At 60.2% G+C, this 19,837-nt stretch overlaps 1 protein-coding gene across 1 annotated transcript in view; it reads right to left on the reverse strand.

The window, feature by feature from the left end:
• The window catches only part of LOC102952846 (metalloproteinase inhibitor 2), a 48,055-nt gene extending 39,305 nt beyond the window's left edge, over nt 1-8,750 (reverse strand). Inside the window, exon 1 of the mRNA XM_042967703.1 lies at nt 8,602-8,750. Coding sequence (XP_042823637.1) covers nt 8,602-8,734 — 133 coding nt within the window. The 5' untranslated portion in view covers nt 8,735-8,750. The remainder of the gene's footprint in view (nt 1-8,601) is intronic.
• Between the last annotated feature and the right edge of the window lie 11,087 nt (nt 8,751-19,837).

The raw sequence follows: 19,837 nt of genomic DNA on the forward strand, positions 1-19,837 counted from the left end.
TGTGCTGACGGCGTGGAGCCTGTTTGGGCTTAGTCTCCCTCTCTCTCTGCCTCTCCCCTGCTCACTCTCTCTCTCGAAATAAATGAAAATAAACCTAAAAAAATAAAAATGGGGGAAAGGAAGGAAACATAAGACAAAAAGAGAGAGGGAGGCGCACCGTAAGAGACTCTTAAATACAGAGAACAAACTGAGGGCTGCTGGAGGGGAGTTGGGTGGGGGGGGGGAGGAGCTAAATGGGGGATGGGCATTAAGGGGGGGCACCTGTTGGGATGGGCACCGGGTGCTGTATGTAAGTGATGAATCACTGATTTCTACTCCTGAAGCCATTACACAACAGTTTAACTAACTTGGATGTAAATAAAATTTAAAAACTAATAAACAAGATAAGATAAAATTAAAGAATAAAATAAATAAAACTAAATAAATAAAATAAAATAAATTTGAAAGCACTCAGTGCAACTGGGCTTTTAAAATAAACACGTCCTGGGGCGCCTGGGTGGCTTAGTCAGTTAAACGTCCGACTTAAGCTCAGGTCTGATCTCACAGTTCGTGGGTTCGAGCCCCGCGTCGGGCTCTGTGCCGACAGCTCGGAGCCCGGAGCCTGCTTCGGATTCTGTGTCTCCCTCTCTCTCTGCCCCTCCCCTGCTCCTGCTCTGTCTCTCTCTGTCTCAAAAATAAATAAAAACATTAAAACAAAAAAAACAAAATAAATACGTCCTAAAGATTCTTCTAGGTCACAAACATGAATCCGTAACACCGCTGAAAATGACAGCTGAATATTTTGCTGTCAGGTTAGAGCTTCATTTATCTGCTCATCTGCAGTCGACGGGCTCACCTCTGAGCGAGAGGTCTTTCACCCTCCACCCTCCACCCTCCCGCCCCAGCCAAGCTCTCGTGGCTCAGAATCCCGAAGGTCGGGCTCCTCTATTAACACCTCCCATCTTCTCGGCTACCTGCCCGCTGCACGACCCCGAGCAAGTGACCTCATCAGCCGTGCCTCACCGTGACCTTCTGTAAAATGGGGACAACAACTGAACGGGCAGGGCTAACACCAGGAACGCGCGGACATACCTCCAAGCACTCGGCAACAGCCGTTATTGTCACGGTCCCCGTCCTGTGCCCTTCCCAAACTTAGGATGATTTCCTGCCTGGCTGCCCGCAGGCGGCCCGGGAACCCGGCCTGTGTCTCCCCAGCTCCCTTCCCTGTGCGATCGATCGCCACGGCCTCTGCTCTGTTCGGTGGGGGTGGTGTGCACAGCACAGGGTCTCACGTGGAGACCGCGAACACCCCCCCCCCCCAAAACACACACACACCAGAACCTCCTGTGAGCAGCGTCCCTGCTCGTTCTTGTGATCCTCGCCCACAACCCTAGCCAGGAAGTAATTTACCATCTGTTTGGAGCTGGAGAAACTGAGGCAGACGGCACTGGCCCAGGACCTCACCCCTCTGGACGCCGGCACGGGGCTGCACGGCGGCCTCCCTAACAGGCTTGTTATAGAAGTCAGCTCCCTCGTTTCCTGCTGACTCGACTTCCCCTCTGTGTTCTACTTCCCCTTCCCTCCCGGGCCCCCCCCCCCCCCGCCCGCCCCGATTTTCCACCATCTGCTGAGCCACGGCCAGAGGCTTTCCCGTGTAGACCCAGGCTCCGTATCCCAGCAGAACTAAACGGGGAGGGTAGCCCTGAGCACGTGAGGGGATACCTGGTCTCTGGGCACTGAGGGCGAACTCCAGAGACGAGCCCCCACGAGCCCTTCCCGCCCCTGCCCTCCCCACCAGCCCCACCAGTTGCTACACCCGCCTTTCTGTCTCCCGAGACCTCCCCCACTGCAGGCACGGGCTCCTGGAGAACTGCAGGCCCCTTAAAATCGGGGCGCCTGGGTGGCTCAGTCCATTAAGCGTCCGACTTCGGCTCAGGTCATGATCTCGCGGTTTGTGAGTTCGAGCCCCACATCGGGCTCTGCGCGGACAGCTCGGAGCCTGGAGCCTGCTTCCGGTTCTGTGTCTCCCTGTCTCTCTGCCCCTCCCCTGCTCCTGCTCTGTCTCTCTCTGTCTCAAAAATAAATAAAACATTAAAAAAAAACTCGGCTCTCCTGCCCGCAGCTTTGTGCCCCTCCCCCACCCTGACGTCTAACAGTTGGGGGGAGGGGGGTGCCCACAAAATCCTGCAGTCTCCACTGCCGCACCCGGGCTCAGAGCTGCCCGCGTTTCGGTTCCAGTGACGCTTCTCCCCACATTCTCCACTCTCCCCTACAGGCCATACAATGGCTGTTTCCACGGTAGCGAACCGGCTCTTGGAGGTCACAGAGCCCTCTGAGAATCTGGTGGAAGCCACCGCCCCTGCCTCGGAAAATCCGGGCACGCGCACACACATACGCGTGCGCACACACAGACACACGGCTTTGCTTACGGTTTCAGGGCTCGAGACCCGTGTCCCCCGCCCCCCCTCCCCCGCCACCACCCCCCAGTCTATCTTTGGATAGATGTCCCTACGGCCCAGGATAGGGCCCTTCCTTAGAAAGACTCCACCTCAATGTGATTCTTAGAGTAAACACTTGTGCAGTCTGCCTTGCTGGGGTCTCCAGAAGCCTAACCTGGGGTACTATTCAGACCCAGCGGATCCAATTTGGTCAGTCAGCTGCAAAACAGGATTCCTCTGGGTCCTGTGCACTTTTCCCTGGAGCCACACGTCCACGCAGTGACGGAGGCACCGAAGGATTCCAGCCAGTTCAGGCCTCAAGGGCCCGGGGGAGTGGGTCCTGGGAGCTCCCAGGTCTGGATGGGGGAGTCAACTTCATCCTACCTGCCCTCTGAGACACAGGTGCTCCTGACCATCGCTCGGTCTGGAAGTCCCCCTTCCCCGCCTCCCCCAGCCACCTCTGCTCCCAAACTCTAGGCATCTCATCTACCTGCTTAACCCCTGGCCGGACACCCCCATGGCCCTCTGTCTCCACACCTGCTCAGACCCTTTAGCGCCAAGACGGAAGTCTGGCCGAGCAGCCTCAAGACCTATCTACCCATTTAAAGTTATGTACAAGTACAGCTGTCAATGCCTATACTAAAGATCTAGAACATTCTTTTTTTTTTTTTTTTTTTTAGTTTATTTATTTTGAGAGGGAGAGAGAGAATGAGCAGGGGAGGGGCAGAGAGAGAGAGGATCCCAAGCTGTCAATCCTGCACTGACTGTGCAGAGCCTGACACGGGGCTTGAACTCACAAGCCATGAGATGATGACCCGAGCTGAAATCAAGAGCCAGACGCCTAACTGACTGAGCCACCCAGGAGCCCCGAGAACATTCTTTTCTCAAACCGAAAGTGTCCTGAGTAGCCCACACTGGAGACAACTGCTCTGTGCAAACATTGGCACGTACCAGAATCACCTGGACAGTCTTATAAATACCAATGCCCATGAGGGGCCTGGGTGGCTCGGTCAGTTAAGCATCTGGCTCCTGATTTTGGCTCAGGTCATGATCTCACGGTTGGAGACATCAAGAGCTACGTGGGGCTCTGTGCCGACAGTGTGGAGCCTGCTTGGGATTCGCTCTCTCCCTCCCTCTCTGCCCCTCTCCCAGGTGCACACTCCAAATAAAAAATACCAGTGCCCATGCCCCGAGCCACAAGGCTCCAATTCGGGACCAGTTCAGACATCTGCCTTCTAGCCAACTCCCGGGGCCACCCCTGCTGTCATCCACAGGTGCACATCCTCAAAGGCTTGCCTTGGGCCCCTGGGAAGGGACACAGATGGCACGTGATACGCCACAGAGGGGTCATCTGGCCCCTCGCCCCCCTGCTCTGCACCTGGAACTCTCTCTCCCCGTTCCCTGGGTGGGTGGTCCCTTTGCTCAGCACACCCCCACGCTGCCGCCATGGATGAGGCACCTAACCACGCCTGGGTGCATGGTCCCCCAGCTCTGTCCTCAGATTTGGGGCTCACACTCTCCCACCTTGGCTCCTCAGCTCTGCTTTTCTCTTTCCAGAAAAACCATCCTAGTCATGGGGCCACCTGCCCTTGGTCCCTTGTGCACATGCTTGCGGAAGGGTGAGGGAGCGTCCGTTGCAGGGGAGAAGCACTGGCCCCGCCCACCACGCTGTTCTTTCTTCTCTGGTCTCCTCCAGGCCCTTCTCTCTCCTGCTGCGTTTCCCAGGGTCCTCCGGGTATATCTCTTAGCCACTTGGGAATCTGAGGGGTTCACCCACACCTGCAGGCCTCGGGCATCGGATCAGTGGCTCTGCATCTGGCCTAGGGTGGCTGCACGCCCTCCCTCCCTGCCGACCCCATAAGCCTGGGAAGGGGTCCCCATCCTTGTTCTCAATGCGCTCAGATGCTACCACTGGATCTGGACCGTGCACCCGGCACGGGGGTCTGCCTGGCAACCCAGCAGAGACAGCACAGAAGAGAGGCAGGGGCCCAGCCCACCTGCCGCTCACAGACCACAGGCCCCAACCGCAAATTCCCGAGGACCGAGCGGGACACCAAGTCCTCAGCCCACAGGCAGGGGCCACGGTGTGGGGAGAGCTCCCTCCACCCACCGGCCACGCCCGGCATGACCTGCACGCATGTGTCCCGGACACATCCTCACCCTCTGTCTCCCAACCCCGGGAAATGCCAGCAGCCCAGGTTCCAGGGACTCCCTGGGGAGAATGCATCCTTCCAGGGACACTGTCCAAACCCGGGCCCAGGGGCTGCAGTCCCCTCCGTGGCCCCCCTCCCTTCAAAACCCGCTACTTCCAGATCCTAAAAATGCATTCCCCTCTCACACAGGTACTTGATTTATCATTTACCCAAAGCACCTGGAGTGTGGCCATCAGGGTTGGGGACTGCGGGGCTCTGCCCACCCTGACACACCCAGCACTCCCACAACGCCTGGCACTGGTGTCCGGAGGTCCCCTCCTAAGGCGGGGGACAATGCCTCCCGTGGGGCGGAGCCGGCCACGCCATAACGGCTTGTTGAAACACAGCCCGCTGTGAAAGGGTATACACAACCCCAAGCGAGCAAGCACTCCATAGGAGTCGCCAACGGCGGTTTTAAAGAGCCACCCCCACCCGGCCCCCGTGCACTTAGGGCCTGATTCAACTCACGGGAGTCTTATCTGCCCTGGTCTTCCCGGACACGTGCGTCCAGCGAAGACACGGCCATTTCTGAATGCTCGCTGTGTGTTTTCTGCAGGTGGCCACGGTCTGGCCCACTCGGCCCGGCAACCGGCAAGCGACCTTGGCGGTGGGCCTTTCTCCGCTCTGCCGGAGATCGCCAGGGGGTTTGCCGAGAGCAGGGTCTGGAGACGGGAGCACCCTGAGAAAGACACCGTCGTGGGCCACTCTTCTGGAGCCACGTGGCCTTGGGTGCTGCCACCCAAGCCAGAAGTGAGATTTTCTTTGCCAGATCCAGGGAGCTCCTGGACTGACCCAGGACTCCCAAACTGGCCAAGTGTCTCAGCTGGCTCAGTATCTGGAGGCTCCCTCCCTGGTGGTACTGCTTGAAGAAAAGGCCCAAAGCTGGTCTGTGGCCAGGTGCCGGGGGCTGGGGGCTGGGCAGGCTCGCGGTAGACGGCCACGGACTCCATTAGGTGGTAGGAGACGGGCCAGCAACACATGGGAGCAGGGCTGAGACAGGAAACGTTTCCCGTTTGTCCTCATTTGCCTGGAAAGGATGGGGAACAAGGCCTTCCAGGAGGGACCCAGGTCTTACCTACTGCTCCCTTCATCGTAAATTTCACAACCTCATCATGAGCTCCTTTTCCTGAGCACAGTTCCGGTCCTACAAGCTCCCAGAAATCCTTACACAGGCAGGCAGACAGAGATCAGACTATTTCTTAAGCCAACTGCCTCTCGTAGACACCAAGCCAGTTAACGAGCCTGCGTCCAGCCGACAATTAAAGGAGCCAGCACAGCACATTCAAGGTCAGCGTTTAGTAACCCCAGCGTGCGTGAGGCCATCACCCTTCACGGGCCCCTGGGTCGCGGCCACAGCTGGCTGTGGTGGCACGGAATCACCTGTGGAGCTTTTGAAACCACAAGAGCTGAGGTCCAGGCCAGGCCCTCTGTATTTACAAAGGGACCCAGCCTTGAGTGGCCTCTAAAAGAGCCCCAGGCAACTCGGTTCTGGGCCAGAGTGGGGAATACAAGCAGGACTTAAAAGAGAAGCAGACACAGAAGGGCCATGGCCTTCACCGTGAGGTTTATTCCACGGCCACCCTGGGGTGTCGCGGCTCTGTATCCCAAGGAGATCGAACACAGAGGGGCCGACCGGGGCAGCCGGTGTGTGACGAGCTTCCCCCCTAAAATTCAGGTCCACCCAGAACCTGCGTACGTGACCTTATTTGGAAATAGGGTCTCTGCAGATGTGATCACGTTAAGATGATGTCATGCTGGATTCAAGTGGGCCCTAAACTCAGTGATCGGGGTCTTTCTACGGAGAGAGAGATTTGGACAGACGCGCGCACAGACGGACCCACGTAAAGACAGAGCGCAGGCTGGAGGGACGCGTCCACAAGCTAAGGAGCACCAGCAGCCAGAGCAAGCTGCGAGAGAGACCTAGAGCGAATTCCCCCTCGGGGCCCCCGGAAGGAGCCAATCCTACCCACACCTTGATCTGGGGCTTTGGGCCCCTACACTGTGAGAGAAGCAATTCCTCTTGTTTTAAGCGCCCCCCCCTTCACCCCCCAGTTTCTGGTGATTCGCTACAGCAGCCACGGGAATCTAACGAACTGGGCGTCGCAATGCAAGTCTGGTGTCGGTACCCCGACTGGCCTCCGAGCTGAGACGGGGTTAAAAGTCTAGGATCTCCGATGCTTCTGCTTTGGAGAATTGGGACATAAATGCCAGGAGATCCAGGCGGACGAGAGAGGAACCACAAAGCGAGAAGCCCCTCGACCCCGACCCTTTGCTGCCTCAGCTTACTGGGCCAGGACGAGGCCAGGAATTCTCCCTCCAGGGCCAAAGAGTGTGAGGTGGTCTCCAGGGCCAGCCCTTCCTGCTTGGTGCCTGCGAACCAAGTCCAAGCACCTTGCAAGACTCGGTTCCTTCTGGGCCTTGGGACCACCCTGCCCCACGGCCTGATGGTCAGAAGTATGGCCTCGCTCTTAGCAAAGGGGCCTGGCCAGGCCGGGGCTCCCAGCAGACACCCCAGAAGGAGGCCGATGTGCATCGCCCTCAAATCCTGCTGAGCACCAAAGCCAAATCGGGGAGCCGACCTTACCTCCCCCCAACTCGGGTTTTATGGAAAACTAGTCCGTAAGCATGGACCACGTCCCACGCCCAGGTGGCCAGAGCCATGTGAGGCCCACAGATAAGAACCCACGAACACTTCCTGGGCTGGCAACAGCTCAGAGGGCCAACTGGGGTGTGGCCAGCAGCCATGGGGGTGTGGGGGGGGGGATGAGAAGGGCATGGCTGACAACAGAAGAAACCCACAGACCCTGGCTCTGTCTGCACAGGTGAGGGCGGCCAGCCCCACCACATGTGGCCTGGCAACCGGATGCTTGGCTGGCTGAGACTCAGGAGCAGAACATAAACCTGTTGAAAAGCCTGGGGGTGGTGAGGGGGGCGCGGGATAGGGGGCTGCAGTGGCCCACCTGCTGGGCATCTGTCCTTCCGGCTCAACTGAACTTGGCCCAGGAGAACCTGGCTGACCCTCACCAGGGCAGTTGGAGGCCTGCATGGAAACCTCTGGGGCCCAGCTGGTTCCTCCCATTTCTGCTGGCTTCTCCCCACTTGTCCCAGCCCCTGCGTGGATCACACCTAGTATCTGGCTTCTCCTCCCTCCCCTGCCTGCTCCCACCACTGGGGGGGGGGGGGGGTAAGGAGTCCTGGGGTTAACAGATATTTTCTTGAGGATTCTAAACAGTCACACAACCCCACTTGCCCCACACAGCCTCGTTCTTGTGCATGTCCTGAAAAAGCACTCACCGGGTGCAAACCACTCAAGGACCCTCCTCCCTGTCTCCCCCCCCCCCCCCCACGGCCCTGGGTTGGGTGCCCCCTGGGCAGGGTGCAGATTAAGGAGCTGCCTTTGGGGCTCTAGCCGCCTCTCAGGGCTGCCCCTCTGAGCGCAGGGAAGCCGGCCAGAGGAGGGAAGCTTCCACTCTGCCCCAGTTTAATCCTGCGAACCCCCAAACGAGGCTGGAGGGAGGGGCCCAGGCAGAGAAGCCCTTTGGCACTCAGCTCCAGGCCGCAGAAGGCCAGCTCCATGTTATCTGTGCAAGTTTCTCCCGGGGTCCCCAGGCCTCCAGCCCCCCGGGCGCCGGAACTCTCCCCGTCCCACGCTGTGTCCCCCCACTCTCCCCGCCCCCCGCGCTGGCATCCCAGGGCCCTCCGCCTGCCAAAACCCGATCCGTTCCCTGGCTCCCTTCTCTGGGGCTGGAGCTGCAGCGGAATTTCGGTGGAATTTTGAGGTTGAGAAGCATCTCGGCGGAGAAGCAAAGAAAGGGAGACGGAAGGGGGTGGGAAAAAAAAAAAGTGCGATTTTGGCGTCCACTTGCAGGATTCGAGAAGGCCCGAGGGCCAGGGTCCGGGGCGTGGGCCCCTCGGCCGGCTGCGGGCGGGCGGGGCGCCCGCGGACCCTCGGGGAGGCGGGCACCGGGCCGGGGCGGGGTCGCCGTCCTTACCTACGTCTGCATTGCAAAACGCCTGTTGCGGGTGCACCGGGGAGCAGCTGCAGGCGTCGGCCCGGCGCAGCAGCGTCCCCAGCAGCAGCAGCAGGCCCAGCGCGAGCCGCAGGCTGCGGGCCGCGGAGCCCATGGCGGGCGGGGGCGCGGGGCGCGGGGCGCGGGGCTCGGCCGCCTCCGCCGGCTCTGCGGGCGCTGGCCTCTGGGCGCGCCGGGGCCGCGCGGGGCTCGCTGCGCTCCGCGGGCGCGCCCTCCGCACCTGGCCCGCGCTCGCCCGCGCAAACTTTCCCGGGTCTTTGTCGCGGGCCGGAGAGGGGGGCGCGCGGGGCGTGGGGCGCGGCTCACGCGGCGGCGAGGAGACGGGTGGGGGCGGCGAGGCGGGCGGGCGGGCGGGCGAGCGAGCGCGCGACCCGGCGCCGGCGGCTTCCACTGCCTTCTATGGATGCGTGCGCTGCGGGCGCGGGCCGAGCCGGCCTTTTATTGCGCTCCGAGGCGAGCCGGCTCCGCCCCCCGGTGGCGGGCGGCCAATGCGGCTCCGGCAGCTCCGGGCCGCCCCCTCCCCGCGCGCCTCCCGCGCCTCCCCGCCCTCCCCCAAACTCGGCTTTGTTGTGCCCGGACCGGCGGGCACGTCTGGCCCCCACCCCCGCCCGCAGCTGCGCACCTGGCCCCCGGCCGCGCCCCGCAGCCCCCCTCCCCCCGGCGCCCCCCGAGATCGCCCGAGGTTGGGGTGGCAGCCGCGGGGCGGGCAGCGCCCACGGGGCCCTGACTCAGCACTTGGGACTCGCAGCCCACCCTTCAACGGCACCAGGCGCCCGCCGACTGCCCCTGCCCCTCCGGCTTGGAGGCGTACGCTGCCTGATTCCCTTCCACCCCTGGGGTCCCTCGGCTAGGGATTGAGCCAAAGGGATGTGTGCGCTTCAGAGCAGGGGTCATTCCCCGCCGCCCCCTGCCCATGCCCCCCTTGGTAGGTGGCCTCAGGAAGCTTAGTGAAGATTCCTGTCTCAAATGCAGGTCTTAGAATTTTCAGGGCGGTTGACCAGTTCAGATGGAGGGGGAGGGGGAGTGGTTACTATGAACAAAACAGGATTTTATATAAACTGGCCATATTTTTGACCAGCCAACAAGAGCCAGTGGGGGGTGGGCCTTGGAGTTCAGGACGCGGTAGGATTGGATGGAAAGCGTTTGCTGGGCTCAGCTCACAGTTTCCTCCCTTAGCCCACAAATGTGGGGCTGAAGGACTTTTCCCAAAACAGTTCTGTGTTCCAGGAAAGGCCGGGATCTTGGAGGCGCAGATGGGATGCCAACTGTGGCCACCAGGGTCCCTGTGTACCTGTCTGTCACTGAGGCTGCCCCCGAGCCCCTCTGCGGTTGCTGGTGGTGTTATACACAGGACCTCCCTCCTGCCCGCAGGGCGTGTGTTATCTAGGAGGGCTGTAAGTGCAGGAAAAGGGCACAGTTCGGGCGTAATTGCTCACGCAACTGTGTGATGCTGACTTTCAATAGGAAACTGGAAAATACTGGAAGGCTGGGAGAAAATGGTTTCTGTTTGTGTGCGCTTTGCAGCACACAACCGGGAGCAAAGATAAATAGGCAGAGTGGTTATTTTTAGCACCCTGACAAACCCAAAGTCACTTTTCCAGCTTTTGTTCGCATAAAATAGAATTGTGTCGTTTTGAGATGGTGTCCGATCTCTAGTCGGGAATTCAGAAAACTGTAACATTTCCCCCCCCCCCATCCTTTCATTGTGACAGGCACAACCAAAATGCTGCTGAAATTCACAGAATCCAAAATCGATTTGTCAGTTTATGAAACAGACAACCTAGGGGCGCCCTGTCTTTTAGGCAAGACGTACACCTGAGCAGTCAGGTGTAGGTGAGGGTGATGAGGCTCCCAGAGGTAGGTTCGATGGCCGTGCAAGAGGGGAGCAGGGCCACACCAGCTGCCCCACGGTGGAAATAAGAGACCTGGTCTTCCTTCCTCCCTTCCATCAACAGTGCTCACTGGAGCATCTACAGAGGGACACTGTCCTAGGAGCAGGGCATTCAGAAACCCACAGAACAGGCAAAAGTCCCATGGGCAGTGGGTGGAAAGACCCCTGAGCCAGTGAAGGAGGGGGCAGTGAGGGAAAAGGGGCCAGCTAGGACCCATTTGCTGTCAGAGGGGCTGGGAGGGGAGGGGACGCACCTTTTATTTTGAGTGAGTTTGGAGCTTCTGGAGGGTTTTTAGCAGATGGGCAGCGCAAGTACCTCTCTGAAAGGTTGGAGTGGGGGCAGAGGGCACCAGCAGATCTCAGACTCAGCAGCCCAGCCGCCTCGCGGTCCCACCACGCCCTCCGCACCCGCAGGATGGTGATTGAACCTCCTTCCTAACGGATTGCTCTGAATGGCTGACCTGGTCTCTAAAATCTGGTGCATGTGCTGGCTGTTACTGAGAGCCACCCCACATCGAATGACTCTCATGCGGGCCCAGCAGCCGCCCCCCTCCCAACCTCCATCTCCACGTCACCGGCTCCAGCCATCTGACTGCCGCCTGATTGCCTCTCTGTTCCTCTTTGCAGCCTTGACCAGCCTTCCAGGTGCTGTCTTCCAACTCAGGAAACTGAGGCCTCAGAGGAGGAAGGTACTGAGGATAGGAGTAGATTAGAACCTGGCTGCTGATGTCAACAGAGTGATCTTTCACATGTTCCATCGCCAAGAGCGCTCGGTCTGCTACGTGCTGTAGAACATCAACAGCCAGGCGAGGCTGCCCTCTGACCATGCCCCCAAGAAGGAGGACAGGGTCTGGATGGCCCACATCCATGCAGAGTGGGGAGGGAGGAGGCCCCGGGGCCGCCGGTAGCTCCCTCTGTCACCTTTGCTCCTACCCAGCCTCCTCTACGTTGATATTGGGGGAGTGGGCCAGTAGGGGAGCCACGCAGGAGGCCTTGGCCCATTCCCCCCGGGATCCATTCTGATTATGCCTTCTGGACTTGGGCTCGTATCTGCCCCCAGAGCCTGACTCTGGGCTGAGTCTTAGGACAGACAGGGGGAAGCTGACCTGCCGGGCCAGCCGGGGAGGGGGGACTTCCGGGACCCTCAGACCACACTCGTGGGCCCACCGCCGTCTACCGGAAACTCACAGCTTGCCCCTGCCTCCCTCACCAAGAGACTTTTCCAATGCACGGTCCTCCAGAGCCGCTGCCCGTCCTACCCGTGTCGGGGCACACCCAGCAAACGTGTCCCGGGCTTGGCCTGACAGAGTAAACACTGTCGGGAGCCAGGAGGAAATGCCAATGGCTCCTCCCTCCTGCTCCTGTCAGGTAAACAGAGTCAGAGTGACCTCACGGGCCCCGGGCAGCAGGCCCAGGAGAGCCAGGCTCTGTCCACCCAGCACTGGGAGAGCCCTGGGAGTGCGTCTTCTCCGTAGACTCACTCTCTCAGTTTGGAGGAGATCTCCTGCCTCCTGAGCATGGAGTGTTCTCTCCCGAGAGGCAGCTGGAGCGGAGCTGAAGCCTCCACCTCCTTCCGGCAGGTTCCAGAGAGCCAGACGCTCTGTGTAACTTACAGGCATTACAGTTGGGTCCACATGCCCAGGAGGCTAGATACAGAACAGCGGCGATGTCTCGGGCAGCTCCCGGGTGGGGGGTAGGTGTGTGTCCATACACCCCCCAGAGAGGGGTCAGGGTCATGATGGGCCCCTGTCCACTCTGGGCGTCTGACTCATGACCATAGAAGGCAGGTGGTACTCCCCTCCCTCCCCCACCCCCCCCCCGCCACCCGCTGCATCCGCCCAGATATCTGTCGTCTGTGTTCCTTGGTGGGGCTGTTTACCGCAGGACATCCACGGTGACAAGAAGCTGAGTCCGACTGTGGCCAGAATATGGGCTGTGGCTCTCTGCACAGTCAGCGTCTTAACGACCAGGAGCGGACGCTATAAGGTCCATGTTCCTGTTTGCTCATTAATTAAATTATTAACCCTCTGCGGCCAGGGCTGACTTCTCTGCCTCGGTGACGCCGATCTCTGGGCCAGATTGATCTCCGGTGGGGGAGGGGCGCGCCCTGTGCGCTGTGAGGTGTTGAGCACCATCCCTCTTCTCCACCCCCTGAATGCCAAGGGTCCCCCCCCCCCCACCACCACCAAGTTGTGACAACCAAACATGTCCCTGGGTGGGACCAAAACCGCCTGGTTGATAACCACTCGCTTAGGGAAACCAATAAAATCTTCAGACTCAAGAAAAGCAAAATGCAGAGGAGATAAGCAAGGCCCCGTTTTTGTAGAGACACAGTCGTGCTCTCGGAAGGTAGCTGTGCAGGACGGCGTATCCGTGTGTCCACATCGGCTCTCGGGGGACACAGGGAGGGCAAGGCGTATTTCAAGGGTTTGTTTTCTCCAAGCGTCCCTGAGAAAACAGTATGCACAGTGTTTCATTTACGTGAAATTACACATATGCGTGGACAGAGTATGTAAGAGGGTGTTGGCCAGAAAGTTCGTGGAGTTTCTCTAGGTGATGGGACCTGGTGACCCGGGATGAGCATCGTATCCTGCCCCTGGGGCGAGGAAGGCAATTTTCAGGTGCAGATTCGACGGGTATCTCCTGGGGCCGAAATCTGGATACTTTCTAGGCTCTCTGCCTGGCTCTCTCAAGGCTTGCCCTGGCTCCAGCTCCCCAAGCCAGGTACTTCGGTGATCTCACGTGGTCACCTATACTCCCTCAGCCCCTGCCTCCCCACGGGGTTTCCTTTGCTGTTTTATGCCATCCTGCAGGGCGGACGCAAGGGCTTGGCCTCTCTCTCCTTCACTGTCTGCCTCCAGTCACCTCCCTCACTCCTCCCAGGCAGGCGCCCCGTGGGGAAAGGCAGTCGGAGCCCAGGCACCCACCTCGCACGCCTGCCTGGATGCCGGCCTTGCCCGCCCGCCCGCCTGCTCCGCAGGGCACAGGTTCCACAGGCCTGGATGCCGTCCCAACACCGCCTGCCCGTGCTGCTCTGATCCAGTCTACAGTAACTCCAGAAAGAGAGAGGGAGGGTGCGAGGGAGGCTGTTGCTTTGTGAGCAGGCAGCCCGTGAAGTCACTGGCCACCCCTGAGCCGTCTGGGAGCAGCGATCACATCCCGTCCCCCCCGGGGAGGCGGGCTGATGCCACACCGCCGTGTCCCCTGGGCCGAAGCCTTCGCGGACCTCGTCCCACCCGGATTCTGAGCCGGCACCGCCTCTCCGCACGGTGGCCTTGACGCAGAAGGGTCTCCCGGCCCGCGAGGCACGGCGGGGGCAGGCCCCCAGCGTGGGCTCCCCACCGACCCACACTTTGACTCCGTCGCCGCAAAACACAGAGCAGGGGGAACCCGACCAGAGCCGGCTCGCACGCTCTCACGCCGCCTGCTCTGTGCTCTCTCGTGCCCAAGCCCTTGCCTTTGGCCCCGGGCATGTGTCATGTGCCTCCTTCACACGGGCGGGTCGGGGAGCAGGGCCAGCGAGCAGAGCGGAGACGGGAACCTGGCACTGCTGCGTCCGCCCCTGGCCTTGGCCTGCTCCGGGAGGCAGCCTCAGCTGGCGGGGCCCGGGGACCAGGTGCTGGCAGGGAGCAGGGCAGCCGGAGTGGCGGGCCCAGCTCAGCAGGGGTGTGTTGAGACTGACTTCTGCTGGTTTCAGGTTCCCCTCCCTGGAAGCACGGGCGGGGGGGGGGGGGGCTCAGGTTTCCCCCCACCACCCTCTGCTTCTTTGGTGCTGGCAGTGATTGGCCGTGGCCATGATGTCATCGCCTAATCCAAACAGAAGGGGGGTTGGTGCTGGCTGGCGTCCCCATGCTGAGTGCAGCAGTAAATTTCATTTCAAGGCTATGATTAGGACGGTGCCCAAGAATTTCCTTTCTCTCTCCTTCCCTCTCCCCATCCTATTTTTCTTCCTGTTCTCCTGCCTCTCCTTCCCTCCCCTCCTCTCCCCTGGCCCTCTCTTCTCCGGGATGCTGAAGGTTCGCCCGGTGGCCAGCACCGGTCCAGGCTCTTGCCGCCTTCCGTGAGGCTCCGTGACCAGCCCTGGCATGTACGGGCTCGGTCCCAGCCCCGAGACGGCACCCAGGGAGTACGGGGTGAGAATCCCTAAGGGCGCTCGTTCAACCTTGAGCTGAAACGCCAGAACAACAGAGAGAGCAGGGGTGGGGTGGCCCTGGTCATCGACGAAAAGATCGGAAGACAGCAGAGCCGTGAGAGGCAAGGAGAAACGCAGCTCCTTAGAAAGTGAGTCGTTGGGTCCTTATGGCCATCTCCAGATGGTTTCTGGAGTTTGGGTCTGGCCCACTGGCACCTTCAGCCCCTCCTTGGCTGGGGGGACCTGCCGGGCTCCACACCCTTTGGTGCCTGCGTCTGACGCCAAAGGGACGGTCCAGCCGCCAGAGGCAGGTGGGACCATGGGAGCGGTTCCACACCATATCCCCCTGCTTCTCTCCTCTTCCCGGGGACCCCAAGCTCTGTCCTAGGGTTCCTGGCCCCAGAGGCAAGCCTGAGAGCCAGCCACCTGAGTGTCCCCTGCATTCTCCAGCTGCCACTCAGCACACCCCCGACAAGTGTGGCCTAGATGCCCACGGGGGAGGCGCTGGGGCCTGGGGGTGATGACGTTCCTGCACCGAGCGCGCCGTGGGTCCTCGTCATTGCTCCCCTATCACATCGGACTGCGGTCTGACTCCTCGGGGACATGGGGGGGGGGCGCCCGCGTTCCCCGACCCCCGACCTCCAGCAGAGCCGAGCACTCCTTCCCCACCGGGCCTTGGTGTGGCCCAAGATCCCTCCTCGCTGTGCCCCAGGCCGCGGGCCCAGCCAGCCGAAGGCGGCGCCCAGTGGAGTTGCGTGGAGAATGGGTGGCCCTAAGAGGGAGCGGAGATGGACATGACCTGGTCATAGCTCACTGTCCAGCCTCCTTAGGCCCCTTGCGTGTCCCCTAGCAGGTTACTTGTCCTTGTGTCTGTCTTCCTCTCGACTCCCTGCTCCTTAAGGTTATGGCTCGTTTGTTCGTTCATCGATTCAGTGAGGATGTGTTGGGCACCCGCCATCTGCCAGGCCTGTGCAGGTGCCGGGCGCCCAGAGGGAACAGACGTGGCCCGGTTCTTCCTCCAGCAGCAACCAGCCGTTAGCAGAAACGCGGACAGAAACAAGTACAAGCAGGTGCGGGTGCTTGATGGCACAGCGAGGGCATCGGCGGAGGGCGGGGGCAGGTGGTCTGGGACACTCACTGGGATAGACGGGACCTACAGGGTGGTCGGAGTTGTCCCATCGGGGGCAGGGGCGGTGCAGAGGACTCATTTCCAGACGAAAGCCTGCTTGCGTGAAGTCACATGGGCGGGAGGGCATGGGGGGGGGGGCGCGCAGACCTGGGGTGGGAGCTGGGCCGGGGCTGTGGTCATGGCGGATCTGAAGGTACGAGGTGGGGGACAGACAGGCAGCAGCCGTCGGTGGTCACTCACTGCGGAGAATGATTGGAAACACATGTCCCGCCGAGAGAGCGCACATTTATTACTCAGAGCCGAGGGTTCTTGGACCACAAGGGAGTCAACAGGGAGAGGCGTGGGGAGGGGGCACGGCTGGCGGCGGGCCGTGGGGAGGGGCTCGGGGCTCCCTTCCTGGCGGGACGCGGGGCTCGCTGTCTGCACCTTGACATCCTTTGCAAGACCGCTTCTCCACCCTGGCCGTGTCCCTTCTTGCTACTTAAAAAAAAAAACATTGTATTGTGAAACCTCGCAAGCATACTCACATGGAGGGAGAGCCACCCATCCCCAGCTTCCAGAACCATCAGCTCATCAGCACCGGCCCCAGTGGGATCTTCTGAAGCAAATCCCAGATGTTGTAGTTCCTGGGTAAATACGGGAAGAGCTTTTTTTTTTTTTTTGGAAGGGTTATCTACTCTTCCTCTGTGTAGAGAAACACGTTAGCTTTATTTCATGAGGGTTTATGTTAGAGCCAGACTTTTTTTTCTTCTCTTAGGGCAAAACCAGCTCCCCAGAGTCAGAAAAATCAGGGTTTCTCTCCCATCACCGGCTGAGAGAAGCTTGTGCACGATCGCTTAGCCTCTCCCATCTCTGCTTCCTTGTTTGGAAAAACGGGACCCTCGTAGCAGTGCTGTCTAGAGGAGAGTGTAGGAAGGGGTCCAGGGCGTGGCAAGTCCTGGACGCCATTGGTGTCACGGGGCCAACAAAGAGCAGGCTGCATAAACTGGCAGGTGCTGGACCCAGGATTCAAACCCAAATCTGCCACACTCCAAAATATGCTACCTTTTTCTTTTCCACCAGCCATATATATGCCCAATCAGGGTCCACTGAACTAGGCTGCCCGGTGACTTCTGCTTGTGACCCGGAAGGCCTCTCTGCCCTGAACCCCCTCCCTTGGACACCAGGGTGGGAGGAGACCCAGGAAAGCACTTTCTTCAAGAGCTCAAGGCCCTTGGGAATGAGCAGAAAAAGGGGCTTTCCAGCCAGAGGGAGGGACAAGAGGAGGACGCCCTCCTCCTGGAGGCGGGTGAGGAAGGCTCTTCCCACCTGGGGAAGCCCAGGTGCCCTAGTGTAACCGTCTGTATCTTTGGGCTTTAGGGAATAAACACCCAGGTGGGATGTTTAGCCAAAGTGGGCTTTATTGGAAGGAAGCAGAGAACGTGGTGAGACTGACAGGTGCAGCTGTGCATCCGGGACCTGAGAGCCCCCAGGGCTCCTTCCCCCTTCCTCCTCTTGCTCCCCTGGGTGACTCCACTCGGCCCCTCGCCTCTCCCTGGCTCTCCTGGTCCGGCTGCTCCCCTACAACCTGCCGGCCCTTTGGTTCAAAGCCTGTCATCCAGTTCATTCTCTGCTAGGGTCCCGTTCTTATCAGCGTGGATCTGACCGGCCAGCCAGGGTCAGGCAGCTGGACAGGGCCTAGATCTGAAGGACAGGCCTGCTCAGAAGGGGAGTGGGAGCAGCCCCTCCAAGAGGGAGGGAAGGCAGGGCCCCCACAAGGAGACACTCGGGTGGGGAGGGGGACATGACGCCCTTGACTCCCTGCCTGGGAGGCCCTCATACCCTTGAACCCTGTGGCAGAGGGAGAAGGCATTCAGGGGGTGGGCCTCTGGAAGGCCAGACGCCAACCCCCTGGCATGGTGGCCTGGGAGAGGTTTGGTCTGCCAGAAGGGCGCCGTGGGGCCTTGGGACGTCTCAGAACCTGATGGGGGAGAGAACCTTACTCAAGCTGGATGAGGTCCAAACCCTGGCCTTGCCCGTGGCCACAGCCCCTGGGGCAGCTGTGGAGGCCAGCAGCTGGCCCAGGCTCGGACGTCGCCTGAAAGGCATGTCCGGGGCTGCTACTCCCTAATCGGCTGCCAAAGAAAATATTTTCTGCAGGTTCCTTGTGAGCTGAGAATGAAAACACAGCACCCAGCAGGGCGGGTTGGGGGTGGGGGTGAAAGGCCTGGCTTTCTCTGAGGGTCCGGAAGACACTGGGGGATGGCGTCACTCAGGCACAGCTGGACGGCCAGGCCTGGAGGCCCAGGGGGTGGGGCAGGTGAGCAGAGACGGCGAGGGTGGGGAGCGCCCAGGACTGGGGCAGAAAATGGGATTGTTGGAAAAGTTGTGTGCTCTAAAAAGGCCAAGACGACATGACTCAGGCTGAACCTAAAAATTCCAGGGAGGAGGGCACTCGAAAGGACTTCTTGGTGGGGGGGGGGGGGTGTCCTGCAGAACCTGTGGCTTCAACAAAACAGAACAAACATAACAACTTCTAACAGGCCGAGGCTTCAAAGTTCAGATGAACAGAAAGAAAAAATACACCAAGTCGTAGGATCGGAAAGAAACACTGTTCATATTTTGGCATCTGGCGTCCATTTCTAAAGAGTGCGTGTGTGCGTGTGTGTGTGTTTTCGTACATACAGGAACACACGGAGAGCAAGTGATGTTGCACGTTCTATTTCGTAGCTTGCTTACCGTAAACCCGGGGAAGGTATCGCGAACATCTTTCGGTGCCATCAAATGGCTTCCCGCAGCATCAGTTCTAACATCTGCATGGCATTCTGGTGTAGACTGTCCCCGGGAGGCAGGAAGAACTTTCCAGGGGCAGCTCCAGGCTTCATGGTCCTTATAGCTCCCGGTCCCAAAGAGGAAGCAGGTGGCCTCAGCCGTTGCTATGGCAAAAGACCCAAGGAAGGCTCTGATTGGCCAGGCTTGGAGCCTGTGCCCATCCTTGAGCCAATCACTGTAGCCAGTGGAGTGAAGGGGCCGCGACTGGCCAGGCCTGAACCACGTGCCCATCCTGTGGCCAGGAGGGGGGTGAGGGAAAGGATGCTTAGCAGACAGAAAGCATAGAGCTCCCCCCGCCCCCCGACGGCCGACCAAAGGGCCAAGAGACGTGGTCCTTATCCAGAAGAGGCTTATAGTTCGAGGAGACCCATAAATACACAGGACCCACCGAAACAAGGGGTAAATGCCCAAATGCCCAATAGCGGGAGGTTGCGGGTTGCAGAGCAGACCTGTGTCGGGGTCCTCCTCCCACCAGGACGTTGGCCAATCTCCTCACTTCTCCGGACTCGGGTGTCCTCCTCCGTAACACGGGAACGATGGCATGTGCCGCACCCGTCGGGGTACGGGGAGGCCGGCCCTCGGGGGCCTGAGCGAGAGTGCAGTCTGGAGCCTGGCACGTAGCGCGGGCTGGGTAGGTGGGAGTTAGCGGGGCTGGAGAAGTGCCTGGAGAAGCTTCAGTGTGCAGGGTGGCTTCGTTGTAACGAGAGGTGGAAACGACCCCAGTGTCCGTCACTGTGATGGCCGGATAAGGACGTGGGTACCCGTAAAGTGGATACTATGTGGCCACAGAAAAGCACGAAGCACTGACTCCTGCTTCGACGGGGATGAGCCTCCAAACCGTGCAAGGAGCCGGCCACACACACAGCCACGTACTGCACGATTCCCTCCACCCGACGGGTAAGCCTGTAGAGACCGAGCCCGTTAGGGCTGCAGGGCTCCGAGGGGAGGGGAGGGGAAGACGGCGGGGACCGGCTAAGGGCACAGGTTTTCTTTCGGAAATGTAGAGTCGAACGTGGGGCTTGAACTCATGAACCACATGATCATGACCTAATCTGAAGGCGGACCCTTAGCTGACTAAACCCAGGTGACCCCCTCTGTGTGACAGCACCCTCCCCCGTGCAGGGGGACAAGAGCAGCTCTGGGGGAGCTGGAGGGAAACGGGCTGGGTCTGGGCCACGCTCCCGACGCCGCTGAGATCCTTCCTCCTCCCGACCCTCCGTGCCGCCGCCACGCG

Source organism: Panthera tigris, chromosome E1, assembly GCF_018350195.1.
Source record: "Panthera tigris isolate Pti1 chromosome E1, P.tigris_Pti1_mat1.1, whole genome shotgun sequence".
NCBI classification, from domain to species: domain Eukaryota; kingdom Metazoa; phylum Chordata; class Mammalia; order Carnivora; family Felidae; genus Panthera; species Panthera tigris.